The 22,581-nt window shown below is 40.9% G+C and overlaps 1 protein-coding gene across 43 annotated transcripts in view; it reads left to right on the top strand.

Moving 5' to 3' along the window:
* The window catches only part of NEB (nebulin), a 115,794-nt gene that overhangs the window by 50,736 nt on the left and 42,477 nt on the right, over positions 1-22,581 (top strand). For 41 of the 43 annotated variants that reach the window (XM_069861623.1, XM_069861615.1, XM_069861616.1 and 38 more), the window contains 40 exons: positions 792-896; positions 1,076-1,183; positions 1,647-1,958; positions 2,196-2,399; positions 2,587-2,691; positions 2,836-2,943; positions 3,583-3,894; positions 4,418-4,621; positions 4,809-4,913; positions 5,058-5,165; positions 5,339-5,650; positions 6,632-6,835; positions 7,034-7,138; positions 8,143-8,247; positions 8,340-8,651; positions 8,957-9,061; positions 9,307-9,405; positions 10,499-10,600; positions 10,785-10,892; positions 11,743-12,054; positions 12,187-12,291; positions 12,376-12,480; positions 13,110-13,214; positions 14,111-14,218; positions 14,311-14,424; positions 15,163-15,360; positions 15,847-15,951; positions 16,504-16,608; positions 16,695-16,799; positions 17,245-17,352; positions 18,033-18,146; positions 18,563-18,760; positions 18,987-19,091; positions 19,776-19,880; positions 20,183-20,290; positions 20,567-20,674; positions 21,176-21,283; positions 21,915-22,019; positions 22,113-22,217; positions 22,405-22,503. In XM_069861623.1, the coding sequence (XP_069717724.1) occupies positions 792-896; positions 1,076-1,183; positions 1,647-1,958; positions 2,196-2,399; positions 2,587-2,691; positions 2,836-2,943; positions 3,583-3,894; positions 4,418-4,621; positions 4,809-4,913; positions 5,058-5,165; positions 5,339-5,650; positions 6,632-6,835; positions 7,034-7,138; positions 8,143-8,247; positions 8,340-8,651; positions 8,957-9,061; positions 9,307-9,405; positions 10,499-10,600; positions 10,785-10,892; positions 11,743-12,054; positions 12,187-12,291; positions 12,376-12,480; positions 13,110-13,214; positions 14,111-14,218; positions 14,311-14,424; positions 15,163-15,360; positions 15,847-15,951; positions 16,504-16,608; positions 16,695-16,799; positions 17,245-17,352; positions 18,033-18,146; positions 18,563-18,760; positions 18,987-19,091; positions 19,776-19,880; positions 20,183-20,290; positions 20,567-20,674; positions 21,176-21,283; positions 21,915-22,019; positions 22,113-22,217; positions 22,405-22,503 (5,748 nt within the window). The remainder of the gene's footprint in view (positions 1-791; positions 897-1,075; positions 1,184-1,646; positions 1,959-2,195; positions 2,400-2,586; positions 2,692-2,835; positions 2,944-3,582; positions 3,895-4,417; positions 4,622-4,808; positions 4,914-5,057; positions 5,166-5,338; positions 5,651-6,631; positions 6,836-7,033; positions 7,139-8,142; positions 8,248-8,339; positions 8,652-8,956; positions 9,062-9,306; positions 9,406-10,498; positions 10,601-10,784; positions 10,893-11,742; positions 12,055-12,186; positions 12,292-12,375; positions 12,481-13,109; positions 13,215-14,110; positions 14,219-14,310; positions 14,425-15,162; positions 15,361-15,846; positions 15,952-16,503; positions 16,609-16,694; positions 16,800-17,244; positions 17,353-18,032; positions 18,147-18,562; positions 18,761-18,986; positions 19,092-19,775; positions 19,881-20,182; positions 20,291-20,566; positions 20,675-21,175; positions 21,284-21,914; positions 22,020-22,112; positions 22,218-22,404; positions 22,504-22,581) is intronic. The other 2 variants (XM_069861632.1, XM_069861647.1) reach the window with 2 other exon arrangements.

Below are 22,581 nucleotides of genomic sequence, written 5' to 3'. Positions count from 1 at the left end.
CAGAGGTGGTGGTGCCATGACCATGCCATAAGACAGGGTGTAGCAGAATATCGAGGCTTTTCCTGCAGTGATGTGTCATTGATTGAGTGTCATCCTGCATGATGAACAAGTTATGAAGAAATAGCTTATGTTCTCTGGAAGGGAAGCTTTATCTCAGACTTGGAGGATGACAAAGAACCTACTCCTTCTGTTTAATAAGCAGCATAAATCAAGTAACAAGTACATATACAGTAGAGTGATGAATATAGTTCTCGTCCTAGAGCAACCCTAAATTAATCAATCGCTCCCCCAGCGTAGCCTGAGAAATAATGAGGAAGGACTAAGTTTCCTCTACTAGCTGTTCAACGAGAAGCTTTGCTACCTCAAGGCTTTTAAAGCTTCCCTGAACCACCCCTTGCAGTTTGTAACACACTTTCTTTGGACAAATATATGTTAGGTTATATATGGTATCATAGAATGTCCTTGAGTTGTAAGGGGCCCGCAAGGATCATCGATTCCAACTCCTGTTGCTGCACAGGACACCCCATGGCTTAGGGCTGTGACTGCTTCCCTGGGAGCTGTTCCAGGGCTCCACCACCCTCTGGGGGAACATTCCTAATGTCCAGCCTAACCCTCCCAGGCACGTCTTCCTGCCATTCTCTTGGGTCCTAAATGATCATGTTCTGCTTTAGCTTTACTTTTCTTTTACATAATGGATATATTTTTGGTAAGTACTGCATTCAAATTTTCAGTCTTTCAATCATGGCACACAAAAAGAAACTTTTTAAAAGATGTGTTTTCCTCTCTCCTAGCGTTTATACACAGAAGCCTGGGATGCAGATAAAACGTCAATTCACGTCATGCCTGACACACCGACGATCTTGCTAGCGAAGGCCAACGCAGCTAATGTCAGCCATGTAAGGACATTTGAATATGTATTAAAGTACTGGAAATTCAGAAATTATGTAAGCATATCTTTAACCATAAAGATCTTCTAAAATATGCATTCATGAATATTTCAAGGAAAAAAAAGTGAAAGGTGGAAACAGCAGTTTTCAGAATATTGAAAACCATTTTCTGTCCTTTTTTTGTGTAGAAACTTTATACACAAGCCTGGGAAGAGGCCAAAAAGAAGGGTTATGACATGAGAGCTGATGCAATTCCGATTCGAAGTGCAAAGGCATCAAGAGAGATTGCGAGTGATGTATGTTCTTCCTTTACTCTTATTTTCCTTTAGCTTCAGAAACAAAAATGAAATAATAAGCTATCTGCAACATAATAAAATATGATCTATCAGATTCATCTTGAAAGCTTACAGACAAATAACAGAATGATAGAATGGTTTGGGTTGGAAGGGACCTTAATGCCTATCCAGTCCCACCCCTGCCCTGGGCAGGGACACCTCCCACTGGATCAGGGGCTCCAAGCCCCATCCAACCTGGCCTTGAACCCCTCCAGGGATGGGGCAGCCACCCCTGCTCTGGGCACCCTCATTGGGAAGAATTTCTTCCTAATGTCTAATCTAAATCTTTCCTCTTCTAATTTAAAGCCATTCTCTTTTGTCCTGTCATTCCATGCCCTTGTAAAAAGTCCCTCCCCAATATGAAATTATGGGATATTCATCGCAGATTTACTATGCAGTTAACATTTCCGTTGGCATTTCTCAGTACAAGTACAAAGAAACACACGAGAAGGAAAAAGGCCACTACATCGGGTGCCGAAGCGTCCAGGAGGATCCCAAGCTGTCGTGGGCCGCACGGGCCATGGCGCTGCAGAACGACCGGCTCTACAGGAAGGCGTACCACGACTCCAAGGCCCAGGTGCACATGCCGGTCGATGCCATGTCGGTGCAGGCAGCCAAGGAGTGCCAGACGCTCGTTAGCGATGTTGACTACAGGCACTATCTTCACCAGTGGACCTGTCTGCCTGACCAGAACGATGTGATCCACGCGAGGAAGGCCTACGACCTACAGAGTGATGTGCGTATTACGTAGAGATGTGCTAGTTACTTCTGTTGCTATTTCAGAGTGATGTGAGTGAAAGAAAACCAGGAATCGCCTTCTGTGCAAAACAGGGCTGAGGGCCTGGCACACTACGGTGCCGTTGACCGCTTGTTGTGTGACTGTGAGAGAAGGAGCTTGGGGAAAGCCTTGTGTGAAACCTCTCCCTATGTAGAGCTGTCTCTACAATAGCAGTGACCTTTGGTTTCGTTGCAGAATGTGTACAAGTCAGACCTGGAATGGCTGCGAGGCATCGGCTGGTTAACAGAAGGGTCTGTGGATGTGGTGAAAGCAAAGAAAGCCCAGGAGCTCCTGAACGAGAGGCTGTACCGCACGCGGCCAGACGAGATGAAGTTCACCAGCATTACTGACGCTCCAGATGTTGTCCAGGCGAAGATCAATGCTTTGCAGATGAGTGATGTAAGCCTGCCTTGTGCTTACCCCTCATTCGCATCATGCCATTCCTTTTCTTCATGGGAGAGACAAAATTTCCCACTAGACTATGGGAATGACCATGTGGAAACTACAGTGGAAGAATTCCTGTTGGTGGGGTATTTTTCAGTGTTCAGGCCGTAATGAGGTGACATTCTTCTTCCTTTTTCCTCAGCGTCTGTATCGTGAGGCCTGGGATAAAGACAAGACACAGATTTCCATTCCTTCTGATACTCCTGTAATGCTGCAGTCCAAAGTCAATGCTCTCAACATCAGCAATGTAAGAGAATAAAATTGTTGTGCCTGTGAAGCGTTCTGAAACTAGAAGTATGCCTATTGCTCTTCCCAAGCAGGCTTTGAGAAAAGGCGTTGATATCAGAGAGCCTTGACTGCATGTAATGAGGGTGATGCATTTTCTTTGCAGAAACATTATCAGAAGGCCTGGGATGAGGCGAAGGCGAAGAGCTATGACATCAGAGCGGATGCCATTCCCATCAAACACGCCAAGGCTTCCAGAGACATTGCTAGCGAGGTACAGTCTCCTCTTAGTGTGGTTGCTGTGTCTGTCTCTTCCCGTGTCCAGCTCAGCAGAAGTGAGTGCAGTTCAGTTTAGCATTAAGTGATGTCTATTCTGCCCCAGTGTTATTTTAAAGCCTGTTATGAGCACTTTTTATTTTCTACAACTGAAATTCCCTGTTGGTAAGTGTTCTGTGAACAAGAGGACGTGTCTTGTATTTGTGAGATTGGTCAGAGTGCCGGGTAATATTGTGTGAATTTTCAGACACCAAGCAATAATTGGAAGCCTATTAAGGCAGGGGCTGCAATTGTGATTGCTGCTGAGTTCTTGCGGTTCTTGTCATCACCACTATCAAATATTTTCTCTCTAAAGATGTGAGTTATGGATGCTGCTCAGAGTGGTCTTGCAGAGTGTACAGGCTTCCACTTCCATACATTTTTTCATTGCTTATGAGTGTTAAGAAAAGTCAGAGATACATTACAAAGGTCAAGGGTGTCTTGGGGAATGGAGCTTGAAGACTGGGCTGTCACAAGGACCAGAACTTTGTATGTGCTGAGGTAGAACCTTTGGTAGATGTGTCAAGGTGTGGATTGCTTGGAAAGATGAAAACTTTTTCCTCGTGTCTGATGGGTTATGTTGTTTCTGCGTCTCTAGTACAAGTACAAAGAAACACACGAGAAGCAGAAAGGCCACTACATCGGGTGCCGAACTGCCCAGGAGGATCCCAAGCTGTCGTGGGCCGCGCGGGCCATGGCGCTGCAGAACGACCGGCTCTACAGGAAGGCGTACCACGACTCCAAGGCCCAGGTGCACATGCCGGTCGATGCCATGTCGGTGCAGGCGGCCAAGGAGTGCCAGACGCTCGTCAGTGATGTTGACTACAGGCAGTACCTCCATGAGTGGACCTGTCTGCCTGACCAGAACGATGTGATCCACGCAAGGAAGGCCTACGATCTACAGAGTGATGTGCGTATTACGTAGAGATGTGCTAGTTACTTCTGTTGCTATTTCAGAGTGATGTGAGTGAAAGAAAACCGTCAAAAACCTTTGTGGCAGATGTGTGAGGTCATTTGTGTTAGTGACTGTGCAAATATCTTTTCAACTGTGTGGTTGTGAGCTGCAGACAGTCCTGACCTGTTTAATTTAATTCATCTAGACGATCCTTTCCAAATCAGTACTTATTTCAGCTCGAGGGCTGTAAATATTCTGGGCAGTTCATGTGGAAGGGAAACGTATGTTTCTGATGGTTTTTTGGTCTGCAGCAGAATGCTTGCTTGCAGATTACACAGCAATCTGCGTGTAACTAGAATCCTTTAAAGACTAGGGTTCGCCTTCTGTACAAAACAGGGCTGAGGGTCTGGCACACTACGGTGCCATTGACCGCTTGTTGTGTGACTGTGAGAGAAGGAGCTTGGGGAAAGCCTTGTGTGAAACCTCTCCCTATGTAGAGCTGTCTCTACAATAGCAGTGACCTTTGGTTTCGTTGCAGAATGTGTACAAGTCAGACCTGGAATGGCTGCGAGGCATCGGCTGGTTAACAGAAGGGTCTGTGGATGTGGTGAAAGCAAAGAAAGCCCAGGAGCTCCTGAACGAGAGGCTGTACCGCACACGGCCAGACGAGATGAAGTTCACCAGCATTACTGACTCTCCAGATGTTGTCCAGGCGAAGATCAATGCTTTGCAGATGAGTGATGTAAGCCTGCCTTGTGCTTACCCCTCATTCGCATCATGCCATTCCTTTTCTTCATGGGAGAGACAAAATTTCCCACTAGACTATGGGAATGACCATGTGGAAACTACAGTGGAAGAATTCCTGTTGGTGGGGTATTTTTCAGTGTTCAGGCCGTAATGAGATGACATTCTTCTTCCTTTTTCCTCAGCATCTGTATCGTGAGGCCTGGGATAAAGACAAGACACAGATTTCCATTCCTTCTGATACTCCTGTAATGCTGCAGTCCAAAGTCAATGCTCTCAACATCAGCAATGTAAGAGAATAAAATTGTTGTGCCTGTGAAGCGTTCTGAAACTAGAAGTATGCCTATTGCTCTTCCCAAGCAGGCTTTGAGAAAAGGCGTTGATATCAGAGAGCCTTGACTGCATGTAATGAGGGTGATGCATTTTCTTTGCAGAAACATTATCAGAAGGCCTGGGATGAGGCGAAGGCGAAGAGCTATGACATCAGAGCGGATGCCATTCCCATCAAACACGCCAAGGCTTCCAGAGACATTGCTAGCGAGGTACAGTCTCCTCTTAGTGTGGTTGCTGTGTCTGTCTCTTCCCGTGTCCAGCTCAGCAGAAGTGAGAGAAGTTCTGTTGAAAGTGTTGACTGTTTGGGAATCTTGAAGATTTTTTTTGTTAGTCACATTCACGTGAGCGAAGTCTGACTGGTTACTGATTTCTGCATCTCTAGTACAAGTACAAAGAAACACACGAGAAGCAGAAAGGCCACTACATCGGGTGCCGGACTGCCCAGGAGGATCCCAAGCTGTCGTGGGCCGCGCGGGCCATGGCGCTGCAGAACGACCGGCTCTACAGGAAGGCGTACCACGACTCCAAGGCCCAGGTGCACATGCCGGTCGATGCCATGTCGGTGCAGGCAGCCAAGGAGTGCCAGACGCTCGTTAGCGATGTTGACTACAGGCACTATATTCACCAGTGGACCTGTCTGCCTGACCAGAATGACATCATCCACGCGAGGAAGGCCTACGACCTACAGAGTGATGTGCGTTTGTGTTCTTGCTGTTTAATATATCGTAGCTTTATTTTGACTGCTTGTTATTATGCAGTCACAAAGTATTTATCAGTAGACTGGTTCATTCAGTTCTTCATGTTACTGCTATTATCTGCTCATTTTTCCTTTAAAGGGATATCCTCTAAATTTTATAAAAGCTTTAGTTGATATCTAGTTTGCTACATATGTTTTTGGAGTACTGTGACTTGGAGAGGATGAAGAAATTGTCTCTCTTATTTGATGGAACTTATTAAATAATATCCGTTTCCTACTTTGGTATCAGGTGGCTTTTATTACCCCTGTTTATGCGAGTAGTTTATTTAATTGGAAGAAAATTATGCAAGATAGCAGGTATGATGTTTTAGTGACTTATCCCAGAGCACCATGAGTTGGTGCAGCTGATTTCCTGAACTGGCTTTGCTGCTTATCAGTCAACATCAGTAACTCTTCCTCTGTTTCAGTTTTCAGCTTCTGAGGTGAGATTTGTGTTCCTTGCTGAAGGATTTGCTCAATTAAAACTTAAATAACGTTTCCTGATACCACTTCGGGAGTTATGCCAGCCAGTTCTAGTCCCCATTACCTTTATAATCCCTTTTTTCCCTCCTTTTTGTTCCTAGTGGGTAGCTAGGATTTTTGTTTGGACTTATAAATTGTTGGAGTCGCTAGAGGAATAAGTGTTTTGGAGGGGAGAGGAAAACTCTTTTAAGATCTTAATACTCATCATCATTAACAGCTGTTCTGTTCAGTAGATTCCCCTCTATTTAATGCATATTGTTTAGAATGTATTGTTTAAGAAATTAATTACTTGGAACTTTGTTCTCAGATTGTATTTTACTTATGGCACTGAACACGTTTCATATAAAAAGGATTGACGTAGCTCTAGCTGATTTGACATTTTCTGAAACGTAAACTGCTTTGTATAGTTTCTAATAATTAAAAAAGTAATTTTAAACACCATGTTTTCCTTCTCAGGCTGTCTATAAGTCTGACCTGGAATGGCTCCGCGGGATTGGCTGGTTGCCTAATGACTCCCCCGAAGTTAAGAGAGTGAAGAATGCTCAGGATCTCCTGAGTGATAATGTGTATCGAACGCCTATCGAAAGCCTGAAATACACCAATATTGTTGATTCTCCAGACATCGTTCTCGCTAAAGTGAATGCCGAACAAGTCAGCATTGTACGTTACAATGTTCTTAACAGCTGTCTTGAGATTAAAGAGAAATTTCATTTCTAAAATATAAGTCAAATGAAGTTTAATGCTTCTCCAACCATATTATTTTTAAGGGATGATAATTCAGGAGAGATTTATGGTATTTTATGTTATTAATAAGCGAAATTCCATAACTGCAATATCATAAAATCACTATTTTAACAGCCTAAATACAAAGAAGCCTGGGAAAAGGACAAGACTATGATCCATATTATGCCAGACACACCTGAAATCAACCTAGCCAAGGCTAATGCTGCTAATTATAGCCAGGTATGCTTATCTCTTGATTTTCTATTTTTCTATGAAATAGTCTGTGTATCCTGTGATTTTGAACATTCTCAGATGTTGCACACTTGAAGATTTAAGTCACACGAATCTCATTGGAGTCTCTCCTCATACAGGACTTGCAACACTCGCTTCCCTCTCTCGAGTATACTTAGAGTGTTTAGACATTTTAAAATAAATCATAGAATCATGGAATAGTTTGGGTTGGAGGGGACCTCAAAGCCCATCCAGTCCCACCCCTGCCCTGGGCAGGGACACCTCCCACTGGATCAGGGGCTCCAAGCCCCATCCAACCTGGCCTTGAACCCCTCCAGGGATGGGGCAGCCACCCCTGCTCTGGGCAACCTGGGCCAGGGCCTCCACGCCCTCATTGTGAAGAGTTTCTTCCTAATGTCTCATCTAAATCTTCCCCCTTCAAATTTAAAGCCACTCATCCCTGCCCCATCACTCCAGACCCTTGTAAAAAGCCCCTCCCCAGCTTTCCCGGAGCCCCTTTCAGCGCTGGAAGCTGCTCTAAGGTCTCCCTGCAGCCTTCTCTTCTCCAGGCTGAAGAACCCCAACTCTCCCAGCCTGTCCTCACAGCAGAGGTGCTTCAGCCCTCGCACCATCTTCATGGCCTCCTCTGGACCCATTCCAACAGTTCCATGTCCTTATGTTGGGGATGTATATAAATGCTTGCATACAACTGTATAAAAGCTATTAATATTATGCACCATTGAGATAATATTTTCTTCAAATTGACGAGAGTCCAAGGCATATGAATGTTTTCTAGCTTTTGCACGCGCCCTTCTCTGCAGGGTGGGTTGCAAGGTGCAGTGCGTATTTGGAAGGCAGTAAGATTTGCAGCAGTGTTTATGGTTATGAGCAGGAGTAATGCAGAAAAAAAATCACATGGTATTTCAGCAAACAAATGGCAACAAATCTCATGTTTCTTTCATGGAAAATGCTAGAGTGTTTAACATATGTGTGACATTTTGTTGTCATTTCAGAAATTATATAAAGAAGCTTGGGACGAGTTGAAGACTAGTTGTGATCTGAGAGCAGATGCAATCCCAATTAAGGCAGCCAAAGCCTCTAGAGAAATTGCAAGTGATGTAAGTACCGAATGAGGCATCTAGCTCTTCACGCACTCTAATAGCTATTTCTTGATAACTCTTACCAATGGTGATCTTTGCTTTTTAATCAGTATAAATACAAACTGGATCACGAGAAGCAGAAAGGACATTACGTTGGAGTTCCAAATGCAAAAGCAGATACAAAAATGCAGTTTGCCCTTGGCATTGGCAAAGTTCAGAGTGAACTGGAATACAAGAAGCACTTTGCCAAGTGGAAGACCCAGTGCCACCTGCCAGTCGACATGCTCTCCATCCAGTCAGCTAAGCACGGTCAGTCTCTGGTCAGCGATGTGGATTACCGGCAGTATTTGCATCAGTGGATCTGTCTCCCAGACCAGAATGACATCATACATGCTAGGAAAGCCTACGATCTTCAGAGTGATGTAAGTTAACATGAAAACTTGCTTACCTTATTCCTGTAGTGCCTTGTGTTAGCCTGCTTCAGCTCTAAGAAGTGGGAACCTTCTGCTGAAAGCAGTGATTTGGCTTTGCTGCCTGTCAGGAATGCAAAGTGTGTGCCAGAATTCCATATTGCCAGGTTCAAAGAGTGACAAACTCAGATTTAGTGCTCATGTTGGAATTACTGCTCTCCTTTTAACCGGTGGCAGTGAGTGCCATTGTTTATGACTGTTGCTGGCTTGTACAGGGAACTCCAGCTAACCACACGGGCCCTGTTTTGTTTTCCCAGGCTATTTACAAGTCTGATTTAGAATGGCTTCGGGGAATCGGATGGATGCCAAATGATTCAGTTGGAATCAACCATGTAAAATATGCTGGAGATCTCTTGAACGAGGTAACAAAATGTTTTTCAGCACAAAAGTTTGCTTAAGGGCGCTCGTAATTTGAAGTATTTTTAATGGTTGAATACATCAGAGCTTTTGTAAAATAAAAAATACAACTGGAGTATTTCCACAGCATTCATGGGGTACAGAGAGTTCTTGCCATGTGAGCTCTTGTCTTGTCTATGTATTCAGAAATGGTGCATTAGGTATAAAATACTCCAATACGATCTGACTGTTCATCCTTTTTCTTCTACAGAGAAAGTACCGTACGAAAGTTGAAACTCTTCCTTTCACTCCAGTGGCAGACAGAGTTGATTACATCACAGCAAAGAACAGCAGTGAGATTCGTAGTGATGTAAGTTCCTAGCATGTTCCCAGGCTGTTAACCATCTATTTACGTGGTAGGATTTTATCTTTAGAAGGATATTTGTTTTATCTTAATAAAAATAAAGCAAAAGAACTCTTGATCAGTCTCTGGGAAAGGATGACATGAGGATGAGCAGGACTTCACCAGCTCATCTCAGTCACTGTGAGGGAACAAGCTCCTCCAGCAGAATAACATCTTTTCTAGTTATAAGCTAGTTCTGCTAGTCCTTTCTTTCGGTCTGAACTGATATAATCGATGATTATTAATAACATGGGCATAAATAGCCACCTGCACTCTGGCTGCTGTAACATTTAAACTCCCCACTTACGCCAATGCGAGGTCAGGCTTTTTAGTTAACCACTGTGGAACAATGAAGCGGTGTGCTCTCAGCTGGCCATTCTCCATGTGGTTTTGAAGGCCGTTCTGTGAGAAGCTGGTCTATGAACGTGAAATGACACGACTCCCCTCTCAGTGCATGAGTTTGTGTTTCTTTTTTGCTGTATGCTTCTGCCAGAGAACAGGCCAGGCTAAACATTGCATTAATTCAGAGGCTGGTAAGAGGTTGGCAATAGCAATGATTGAGTCGTGCTGCCACACAAGCACAGACACATACATGCATGTTATGTGCTTGAGAACGTGAGTCAGTGTAGACATCAGTGGCTGGGAGATGCTACAGGGCTGCACTCACCCATGCTGAGTAAAGAGATCTGGTCTTAAAAAGCTAAAAATCTAAAAATCTATTGCCCTGCTTCTTACACTTCTTACTTGGCTGTTGGCTGTGCAACCCTCTAGACCAAGCAGGTAGCATAACTTTGACTCCTCAAGCTTCTTCCCTCTCCATCCAAGTGTCTTGGAACAAGTATTCAAAATTGTTCCTGAGCAATTTTATAATTTCTTATCTTGTATAAGTTCCTTTTTTAAAACATACTTGTTTGTGTGCATATATAACACATCATCTCTAATAGCCTCACAAGTTCAGGGACTTATACGTTTTTTTCATGCATAAAATATGGATCTTGCTGTTAGGTTGTCCCAGTTCTGTGATGATGCTGCAAGGCAGTCATTTCTTTCTCTGTTCTAGATTAAATACCACAAAGAATGGAATGAGGTCAAGTCAAATTATACTCTGACAGATACACCACAGCTAGATATGGCCCGAGAGGCAGCCAGAATTCTTAATCAGGTACGTGATCTTAACCGTTTCCACTCTCATTAATAACTCTCTTGAGGAATTTAGAAAACTTGCCTATTTAAGAATGTCCTAAGGAAAGCATTTGTTTTCCTTATACTTTATATAGATTACATGTATAATGATGATTATTACCATACATAGGTGTTGAATTCCTCCTCACTTTTATTTTCCACAGAGTTTATACAAGGAAAGCTGGGAGAAAGAAAAAGCCACCGGTTACCTCCTGCCTCCTGACTCTGTCCAGATCTGCCATGCCAAGCACTCAAATGATGTCCAAAGTGAGGTAATTAGTCTTCTCATCAGGAAGGAGATTTTGTGGAAGCCTGGAAATGTTAAAGGCCTTGAAAATTCAACACCAGATGTAAAAAACTTTCCAGTAGGGGTAACATCCAGTAAAATTTTCATGAAATCCACTGTCCTCCAAACAATTCAGCCAGTTTTGTTACTATGGATTTTACAGATATCAGTGCTGAAAGGTCAGATTCTCCTTTCCACCATCACTTTCTCCATAAACAGTCCTTTCAAAATCAGCTAAGGTGGGCTTCCATATTTTATAAACGTTAAATCATTGAAGTGATATTATGATTATAATATAATATATAATAATATATAGCTGATATAGCTCTGATTTCACTTTTTAGCGTTTTATGGAGGTTTCCTCCTTGAGAAACTGCAAGGTGTTGTGCACATTGCACTTCAAAATTCAGCATAATGAATGCTGAAAATACTACATGACTCTTAGTTTGAACGTACATTTTATCAGAAGTGTGGTGTAGTTACCTTACATAACTACCTGCTCTTCAAGCACAAATAATTTGTTACAAAACAGTGGCTAAATGCACTCATTTGTAGACATTTTTTCACAAGGCTTTCCTCTTGTATTGAAAATACTGTTTACTGAAAAATGGTAGCGTATTAGTCTAGAAATTGTATAATTTGAAGTGGAATGACTCTACAAAGTAGCATTACTGTTTGTGTTATATCTGGTTGTGTACTGAAAACCTCACAGTGCAGCTGAAAACTCCTCATCTCAGCTATTCTTTGTGTTGACAAAACCATGGCAGTTACAGGTTAAAAAGAGAGCAGATACAATCAGTGATGATTTAATACCCATTTCTCCCCTCTTTCATCAGCTTAAATACAAAGCTGAGTACGTCAAGCAAAAAGGTCACTATGTTGGAGTTCCCACTATGAGAGATGATCCAAAACTGGTGTGGTTTGAGCACGCAGGCGAGATCCAGAATGACAGATTGTACAAATCAGACTATCACAAAACAAAGTCCAAAATCCACATCCCCCCGGATATGGTGTCAGTTGTAGCAGCAAAGGAAGGTCAGAACTTGGTCAGCGATGTCGACTACCGCCACTACCTGCGCCAGTGGACGTGTCATCCTGACCAGAATGACTGTATTCAGGCGAGGAAGGCCTATGACCTGCAAAGTGATGTAAGTGATGTTACATATGGTGTAATTTCCACTTAGTTTGGTTCAAGTGCATTGTCCATATTAAGTAAAAATGAAAAAGCCATCCTGAATTAAAATATTTCTTTCTTTTTTTGATGCTCTTTTATGATTTAGAATATTTATAAATCTGACTTGGAATGGCTTCGTGGCTGTGGTTGGATTCCTCTGGATTCAGTGGAGCATAAGAAAGTTAAGAATGCACAAGAACTGATAAATAAGGTAAGTTAAAATGTTGTGGTACTTCTGCGATTCGCTCTTCTTTCTCATCCACAGTGTTTAAGAAAATATTTTGTTTCTTTGCAGAGAGCATATACGAAAGAAGCCCTTGATAATTTTTCCAATTATACCAGCGTGGTCGACACTCCTGACATTGTCCTGGCAAAGATCAACTCAGTCAACCAGAGTGATGTATGTACTTTTTAAAAACCAGAGTATTACTAGAACAAATAGATTACTTAATTGGTTTTGCTAGAGTATATGATGTTTAGCCTTACATATGTCTGCATGTCATAGAATCATAGAATCACTTGGTTGGAAAAGACCATTGAGATCATTGCCTAGCTGTACCCGTCCACCACTAGACCAGATCCCTAAGCACCTCATCTACTCACCTCGGGGGGAAAATAGATTTAGTAAGAAGTGTTAGAAATGAACAACACAATATTGCTGCCCAAAATGGTTTTGTATTTCCCTGTAGAAGAATGCAGCATGTCCCTCACTTAGCATTTCTGTAGATTTTGCTTATAGTAGTTTAAAATTACACCTGTTCTTGGTGAACTGCAGTTAGGTGAGAAGTGCTAGTGGAGTTCCTGGTGCTACTGCTAACCTGGATTTGCTGACCAGTATGTTTCATTTCACTAGAATACAGATTGGAGTTAGTGGTGTGACATACTGGTGACGTTTGCCTCTGGTTGGAGTGTGCCACACAATGTTACTGAAGATGTAACCAAAAATTGATGGCCACTTGTAATAGATGGACTAGTTGGGATAATTTATTTCTCCTGTGGAATTAAAATTGTCTTTGCTTTCTTTTGTAGCTGAAGTACAAAGAAACATTCAACCTTGAGAAAGGCCAGTATATTGGGTCTGACGATACTCCTGCGCTGAACCATGCCAGAGACATGGCCTTACTCTACAGTGAGGTGAGAGTCGACACATCTAAATAAGCTTTAATTTGTTTGTTTGCAAAGCTACAGAACGTGGAGCAGACTTCAGAAAACTATTCTATTGTGGTTTCCCATTGCTACTCAGTAGACTAAATACAGAGAGCTATGTAATTTCTTTTTTCTACAGTTTTTCCCAGTTTGGATCATTGAGATAGGGATAATTTCTTTCCTTAATGAACTGATTTTAAAACACTGCAGTGTGGTGTCTGGCAGACTAATAACAGTAGTAGTAGTAGCAGAGTTTGTGTGACAAAACCAACTTATAGTTTATAGAATCATTGAATAATTTGAGTTGGAAGAGACATTAAAGATCATCTAGTTTCAACCCCCCTGCCATGGACAGGGACGCCTCCCACTGGATCAGGTTACCCAAGGTCCCATCCAATCTGGCCTTCAACACATCTGGGAATAGGGCAGCCACAACTTCCGTGGGACGTTCCATCCAATAATCTCTCCCTAGGCTACTGATAAAATTTATTTTTTTGTAAGAGAGGAAAAATGTAGATGATTTACATTCTTAAGCAGTTACTTTGAGTATTCTCGCTAATTTTAGTGCAAGATCTCTATTTTCTCAAAATGTAAGTGACTACTCAGTTGTACAAGTAGGCACTTCATGATTTAGTCTGAAGGTAAATAATATTTAACAAAATATAATGTGTTAAAAAAGTGTCACTGACAGATAACGCTCATATAATAAGTGATTGTATTACTTGGAGATTTTCTACAATTTTGATCGTGCGTCTATAAAATTATCAATGTCGATTCTATATTGCATGTAGTCACATTCCATGTGCGTATAAATGACAGAGTCGGGTTTTTTGGAAAGTTTACTGGATTTTTTATCAAACCCTCTGTGTGTTTTGTTTGTCCAGAAACTTTATAAGAAGGCTTGGGAAATCAGCAAGCCCATCGGGTATACTTTGGATGAGAAATACATTCCTGTTGTTGGAGCAAAGCGTGCAAACTACTTAAATAGTGAGGTCAGTAGGAGTTTTCCATGCTTTCTCTTCCCCACCGCCCCCCATACATTGTTAGAATGAACTTTAACATTTCCACATGGATATTTTTGCAGCTGAAATATAAGGAAATATATGAGAAGCTGAAGGGCCATTACCTGGCGGGGAAGGAGATCGGTGATTTCCCTGGTGTCGTTCACTCGCTAGCATTCCAGAAAATACGGAGCGCGGTAAGGAGAGAATTGGTCTCATTGGAGTATTTGCCATCTTCTCATAGTGTGGCATATTTAAACAGAAATAATGCAATGCTTAATAACATCATAAAAGTGTTTTCAATGTGTTTCTGCTTTCTGAGTGATTATTTTGTACATGGGTTGAATAACTGAACTTCAAATTATTTAGGAGATTAAGAAGGAATTCGTTTAGCTGTTAGGTTACAACAGGGCAAAAAACCTCTGTTTCAGTTTAAGAAGCTGAGCCATAGAAAATACTGCACAGCTTGGGATTCCTTGGCTTTACAAAAAGGAAGTGTTAATTTTGAATTGAACTAGGAATTTAAGAACTGGAAAATAAATGTAGATTAGTGTTCTATTATCACCACCACACGTAGAACTTAACATTAATATAATCCCAAATAGGCTGTCTTTATTTGGACTGGATATTTAATTAGATTAGTAATATGTTTATAATGAATGACTTCTTTTATCTTGAAGTCTCATTAGTTTTCTCCCCAACTGTTAAATCTGCAGCTGAAGGTCATTCTTGTCCTTCTAGAACCTCATCAGAATAAATTGCAATTAATAATGAAGTTAAGATTTCATCCTGTGGGATGAAGCCTGTGGGAGTTTAGCTTCTGAGTCCATAAAACACCCCTCGGATTACACTTTAACCTGCACCTATTAGAGTCAAAATTATGGAGAAAACCACTTTTCTCTCTTTTGATGTTTTCCCCAATTTTCCCTTTTTAGTTGGAATACAGAAAGAACTATGAAGACACCAAAGCAAACGTCCATATTCCAAGTGACATGATGAATCATGTGCTAGCCAAAAAGTGCCAGTATATCCTCAGTGATCTTGAATACCGAACATACTTCCATCAGTGGAACTGTTCTCCTGAAGAAAATGATGTTATTCAAGCCAGGAAAGCCCAGGAAATTCTGAGTGATGTACGTGTTTCAGTTATTTGTTTGGCATCTTAATGGCCTTTCATGTAATTTTTTGCAAGGTATTGAAATATAAACTACTCTCTAGGATATTCCATAGTATTTAAATGTGAAATTAATAACTGTGGGCTTGGATTGCCTGGTGACACAGTGCTGAAAAATGTAATTTTACCGTGTTCTTTGGGACATTCTAACGATCTGTTTTTTTACTGTTTATTTGAAAATTGGAAAAACTTAAGTTCTCATTTGTGAAACCTTCCCAAAGGTCACTGCTGTTTACACTACATCTTGGTTTTACTGGATGAGCTAGTATAGAAACTTTACCTTCTGGCACATGCAGAGAAGAGGTGTGGGCTGAGTGAGCCTGGTTGTGATTCAGCACGAACTGTCTTTGTGGAGTTTGCACAGCTGGGAGACAGAGACTGGAGAGAAGAAACAAATACTACTTTCATTTCTTCCTGACTTAATAATCAATTTTCTTCCATACAGGTGGTGTATAAAGATGACTTAAATTGGCTGAAGGGACTTGGATGTTATGTCTGGGATACACCACAAATCCTGCACGCTAAAAAATCCTATGACCTCCAGAGCCAAGTAAGCAGGTTTTCCTCAAATAAGTAAATGTTTATAGCATTTTTTTATCCAGTTGTGATTCACCTGCCCTAGCCCAGAGCAGGATGAAGTAATTTCTATTACCTCAGAAATATTTTGTTCAAACTGTTATAAAATACACTTTCAGTTTCATCTGTAGAGATATGATCACTTTTGCTGTTGAAGCAGCAGAAAAGTACAGCAAGGTTGTGTTTTTAACAGTGAGAAAATAACACTTCATCTTTCTGTATACCCCCGTGCACAAGATATCTCAGTGAGATGTTTAAATTGGGAAATAGTGTCTCTTAACTTGCTGATTGTACCCTCAGCCTACGAGATATTATACAGTAACATGCAATTTTAATTATTCGTTAGTTCATACCAGCCACATAATAAATATTTCTTTTTCTATGGCGTGTCTCTTTAAAGCTGGTCTTAACTGGACTGTAGCCCTGGGCTTCAGTTGTCCAGAACTGATTTTAAAGAAAGCCATCAGGGAGTTTCCTTGTAATTTTCAGCATTAATTTTTTTTCTTCTTTTGTTTTGCTTCCTTAGATAAAATACACAGCTGCAGGAAAAGAGAATTTTTCAAACTTTGGCGTAGTTACCGACACTCCTGTCTATGTGACTGCAGTGCAGAGCGGCTTGAATGCCAGTGACGTGAGTCTCCACGCTTTTCCTACTCAGGCTTTTCCCCAGGCTCCTTCTGAGAAGTGAAACAACTAAATCCACCTTTCATTTTACAGGTGAAATACAAGCAAGATTACCACAAAACTAAGGACAAGTATACGACGGTGACTGAAACAGTGGATTCTGAAAGAGTTCAAAACCTGAAACATCTCTTTAGCAATGTAAGTGTTTCTATGGGTTTCTTTCTCTTAAGGAGCTCCTATGTGGGATTTTTATTTTATTTTCTGTGCTCACTCTGTTTGAAGATAAATGTGGAGCCTGTCAACACTAGCGATAGCCCTCTGCACTGCTTCAGGGTGAAGAAGATGCTGTATGAAGAGGGTGGATTTTCTAACTGTAGTTCTGGTTAATAAAGACATTAACAAATGGAATACCTGAAGAAAATTGCACCTGAACAAAATTAAGACCTTGTATGGGAACAGACATGATAGTTTGTGTTGTCTTCCATGTGCACAGTCAAGATTAAATTAGCGTACAGCCTCTTGATATTGAGTAATAGTTATGGTTTATTAATAAAAGCAGAAGGGGTTTTGATTTCTGTTGATTGTTGGTTATTACCCAGGAGAAGAATTTTTCCACTTATAGAGACTTTATGTTTCCTCACAGAATCTCTACAAGGACGCCTGGGAAAAGGTGAAAGCTACTGGTTATCTGCTGCCCTCTGATACCATATCGCTCGCACGTGCGAAGGAGCTGAAGCACAACGCTAGCACTGTAAGTGAATAAAATACTTGCTTTTTATTAACTCACATCATCAATTCTAGCAGTGAAATCCTTCCTGCCTTTCATATACTGTAGGTATAAAAAAAGGCTTTATCTTCAATTATGTTCTATTTTTAATTTAGATATAATATGCATTTGTAAGTTTTCTGGGATGATTACTTGGATAACAGACAGTCCTTTGCTGATGTTTCTCGTGCAACAATTGTCGTGTTTTATAGTAATAGAAACTGTTTCTTGAAAATGTCTGGTTAGGGTTTTTTTTAAATCTAAATTGCAAAAGCATCGAGGGAAGAAAAACGCCAAATGCATTTAAATGATGCTTTACTGAATATAGAAGATTGTGATCTTTTGCTTAACTGAACTGAGGCTTATGAGAGATCGCTCTCTTCATGGATATCCTTAAACAAAAAACTGAAACAATAAACAAATAGGTTATTCTACATCTATTTATTTTTAATGTCTTCTTGACAGCTGTTGTTATTTTTACAACGTGATAGTTACGATGTCCTTCCTGTGCTATTTAAAATAAAATAGAAAACCAAGATCCCGCTTTAAAAGCTTTCTACTGCATTGGACTCAATGAAACATTTTGCTTACAGATTAACTTTGTTCCAAAAATACGATTGATTATTGGAGTCAGATTTTTGTTTCTTTCCTTTGCATCTGCTTAGGTAAAATACCGAGAAGAATATGAGAAGTTCAAAGCACTGTACACACTACCCAGAGGTGTTGAGGATGATCCCAATACAGCAAGGTGCCTTAGAGTTGGAAAGCTTAATATTGATGTAAGTGGTGTTTTCTGACAAGTACTTTCCTGTGAAACCATGCTTGTCTCAGAAGAAGCTGCTCACAGAATCGTGGAACAGTTTAGGTGGGAAGCGGCATCAAAGCCCATCCAGTTCCACCCCTAAACCTTTGCGTGCCTAAACCTTTGGTGTAATATATTTATGTATAAAACAGAGCACACACAGTCTGCCTCCTTTTAACATACGAGTACAATGAAAACTTGACAAATCATATTTTTCACCCTTATTAAGGATCTGCAAATTGTTTTCATAACAGGCAAGATGTAAACTGTAATCATACCCAAACTGATCGCTCTCCCGCTAACATTCCATAAACATCAATAATTTCATTTCAAAATATCAACAGTGCTTCAGATGATTATCAGCGCTGTTAACATATTTTTTTATCTCTTCAGCGTCTGTACAAGGAAGTCTATGAAAAGAATAAAGCCAAAGTCCACATTATTCCGGACATGGTGGACATAATTTCTGCTAAGGATGCACAGAAGAAAGTCAGTGAAATCGATTATCGCACGCACCTCCACGAATGGATCTGTCTACCCGACCTTCAAGTCAACGCCCATGTTCGAAAAGTAACTGATCAACTCAGTGATGTAAGTTCACAAATCACATGTTTGTGGCTCACTTTTAAAGGTTCTTGTGCTTCATGCTGTGTCAGAGGAAATGGTTTAGCAAAAACTTAGTTGGAGCACTCTGAAGTAGCCCAAATACTGGAAACCTTACTTGCCATCATTTGATTGTTGTGTTTCAGAGTGACTTAGCAATAAGAGATAAGGTTCTAGTGGAAATGCTACGGTTTTCTTTGTTCTGGTGCCTTAGGTGGTGTACAAGGATGATCTCAACTGGCTGAAAGGCATTGGCTGCTTTGTTTGGGACACTCCAGAAATCCTCCATGCCAAACATGCTTACGATCTTCGCAGTGATGTAAGTGGATATGCCAGCTCTGCTTCTTTAATCCATTATTTTAAAAAGATGGAGTAGCTTCTGCCTGAGATGTAATCTGGAAAATGTTATTGGTCCTCCTCTGCTGAAACATTCATATATGGTTATTTAAGCTTTGCTGCTCTAGAAGAAGTAAATGTTGCCAGGTTACATCCTGTTTAGGACAGCCTGAAGTGTATGTTTAATAAAATCATGGAATGGTTTGGGTTGGAAGGGAACTTAAAGCCCATCCAGTCCCACCACTGCTCTGGACAACCTGGGCCAGGGCCTCCCTGCCCTCACAGCAAAACATTTTTGCCTGAGATCACATCTAGATCTCTTTCCTTCTCTTTCAGCTTAAAAACATTCCCCCTTGCCCTGTCCCTGCACTTCCTGATCAAGAGCTTCAGGAGAAGTGTGTTGGGTATTTGCCTTATGGTGCACGTGCCAGTTCTATGAATGAGTGTTGACATTTCTTAACGTCCTTTGATGTAACTTACCAGCTGTTCTTAACTAGCGAGGTGCCATGTTCATTTATTCAGTCATCATTTCAATACAGTTTCTGTTTAAACACTGGTTCACTAGTAGAATAGTTAGGTGATAAAATAAATAATAAATCTAATAATGTAATGCATTCAGTTAACGTTGACTAGCCTTATTATAGAGCTCCTGGATTTCTCTCTGCAGATTAAGTACAAATCTAAGGCAGAAAAAATGAAGAGTGAATACACTGTGGTCACTGACACTCCTGTCTACGTCCAGAATGTTCTCAGCGGCTTGAATTTAAGTGAAGTAAGTGTTCACATCACCTTTCAATATCGCACATGCCAGTACCTCACAGCTTCTAGAAATGTGACTTTTAATATTTTTCAATCATTTAATTTTAATAATTTAATAATTGCTGTTACCTGTAACTCATTGCCCCTGCCTTTGTAAAGATATTGGAACACAATCACTGAAATCATTAATTGCTCGAATCCAAAATCATTTAATCTGGATTTTTAGGAGAAATTCCTATATGTATGTAAACAATACGTACTGTGAGAGAACATCTTAAGTATGACTCTCCTCTAATTACTTCTGCTTTTTCTCAGGCTGTCTACCGTGGTGAATACAAGCAAAATGTCAGAGGCAAAGCAATTCCTACCGATAAGACAGTGGATCTGGAGCGGGCTTATCATGCAAACAAAATACAGAGTGAAGTAAGTAGAAAGCTTTTGGGTCCACAGAGTTTCTGATACTGAAAAAGCAAGTTGTTTAAAAGTTAATATCCGTCTTCAGCTTTTCAGATAGAGGAGCTGGACTTCACTGCTCTAAACTGACAGTGCGAAAAAGATTTTAATGTAGCAGTGTGCATTGTAATGCAGGCGGGGGGGAAACTTTCTGCCAATTGCAATTAAGAGATTTCCTGTGCAGCTAATGAATACTCTCAGATGTTACACACACGTGCCACAAACTCCTTCTCTCTTCTCTTGCAGAATTTGTATCGCTGGGCTGGTGTGAACGCCCTGCCGACTGGGTACAACCTTCCCAAAGATATGCCCAGCTTCCAGCATGCTAAACACGTCCAATACATCGGCAGTGATGTGAGTAACGCGCTGAGTTCCCCTACTGGAGTTGCAAAGAAATATTTGATGTCCATCTTGCATAAGTGCACAACTGTCTGAGACAGTTATTTCCCAGATACATGATTGCTCGTTGGAGACCAACAGGAGTGGGATAGCTCCATGTACTTATTAGCACACTCAAGCCCCAACACTGATATTTCTGGCCTTAACAGAACGTATATGTTACCAAACCCTGTAATTACCTGAAGCAATTACAATCAAAATATAAATTTCCTCAGGCAGATGCAAATACATTATTAGATGCAAGTGAAATTGAAAATATTATCACTCTTGGACCACCTGGTAAAGGTAAAAATAATGATTTGTAGCATATTTAACTCTGATATAGCTAAATCTCACTTTTTATCTCTAGAAGTCTCACTCTTTATATTGCATAAACTGCTGTCAGAACTGCAGTGTAAGTAGAATCACAATCAAATTTTCGTTCTGTATTGTTTTGTTCCTTTTTCCACCTTATAGCTGAAATATAAGGAAGCCTATGAACACATGAAAGCTAAAGGCTATACTCTGGGACCTAACGATGTTGGGTTTGAAAATGTGAAGAAAGTGAATCAAGTCATTAATGAGGTACAGTAAATATACCTACTTGCTTTTAGTTGTATTTATAGTGCCCAAAATATGAACAACGAGAGTACGTTGACTGGGGAGGTTGTAGGGTGGTTGTTTGAGGCTTCTGGGAGCAGCTGGGACAAAGATCTATCAAGAATAGCAAGGGATCGTTGATTCAGGCTTGGAGTTGGGCTGTATGGCTTGATAAGGTTCTTGACAACTCTAACTCTCTCTAAGCCTGTAAAATATAAAATCAATTGCAGCCTAATTATATAAACCGATCCACTGATCCCTGATTAAAGGTGCATGGAAATTATTGTATCTGTACAGCGTTGGGCCTCGGTAGTTTTAGATTTTATACGTAATGTACTCACTTCTTTCATCATTGGCTTTACTAGGATGAAAATTAAACATACATATCTGCACATTTGTAGGATTAGGTAGGTTCTCCATGTTTTAGAGGTGCTGCTGTCAAAAGCAGTTTTGGAAAATCTTTGCCTTGTTAGGAAATGGAAATCTGCTCCCTTTTCTCTGGTAGTTATGCAATACCTAGGAAAATCCTGCCCTTCAAAGAGAAATACTTGCGCTCTGCTGAGCTGCTTGTCATTTTATGTTTTTAATACATTGGATGCTGTTTTCTTTGATCCAGAGGTTGTATCGGGCAACATACCACAAGTACAAGGACAAGATCCATACCACCCCAGACACCCCAGAAATCCGTCAAGTCAGAGCCACGCAGGAAGCTGTCAGTGATGTACGTGTCCTTCTAACATAAAAAACCCAGAAGAGATTTAGATTATTCAGTGTGATCAAACATGTGAAACACTGTTTTTTCTTTGCCTTTCAGCTGATCTACAAGTCGGATTTCTTTAAGATGCAGGGACACTTGATTTCTTTGCCATACACCCCTCAGGTGTTGCACTGCCGCTACGTTGGGGACATCACGAGTGATGTAAGCAACTTCTGTTAAGATACCTGGTATTTGGATACAAGAGGCTTAATACTGGAGGGGGAATTCGGCACCTATCATTTGCATTCTGTTCTGTAAGAGATAAATGCTTTGCAACTGTGTTTAGGAACTGGCTGATGAAATGATCCCAAAAGTTAACTTGGTTTTTTTTGTTCTAATTACTTCGTAGAATAAATACAAAGAGGATCTGAAGTGGCTGAGGGGCTTAGGTTGCTTCCTGTACGACACTCCTGATATGGTCCGTGCTCGACAGCTGCGTAAGCTCTGGGTAAGATTGAGTTTCGGAGAACCGTGTGTAATAATTGATTTATTTACATGCAGGCTATGTGATTCCAGGAAGTTAAGT

The sequence above is a fragment of the Phaenicophaeus curvirostris genome, chromosome 7 (genome assembly GCF_032191515.1).
Source record: "Phaenicophaeus curvirostris isolate KB17595 chromosome 7, BPBGC_Pcur_1.0, whole genome shotgun sequence".
Classification (NCBI taxonomy): Eukaryota; Metazoa; Chordata; class Aves; order Cuculiformes; family Cuculidae; genus Phaenicophaeus; species Phaenicophaeus curvirostris.
This window is presented reverse-complemented; position numbering and strand designations above follow the sequence as displayed.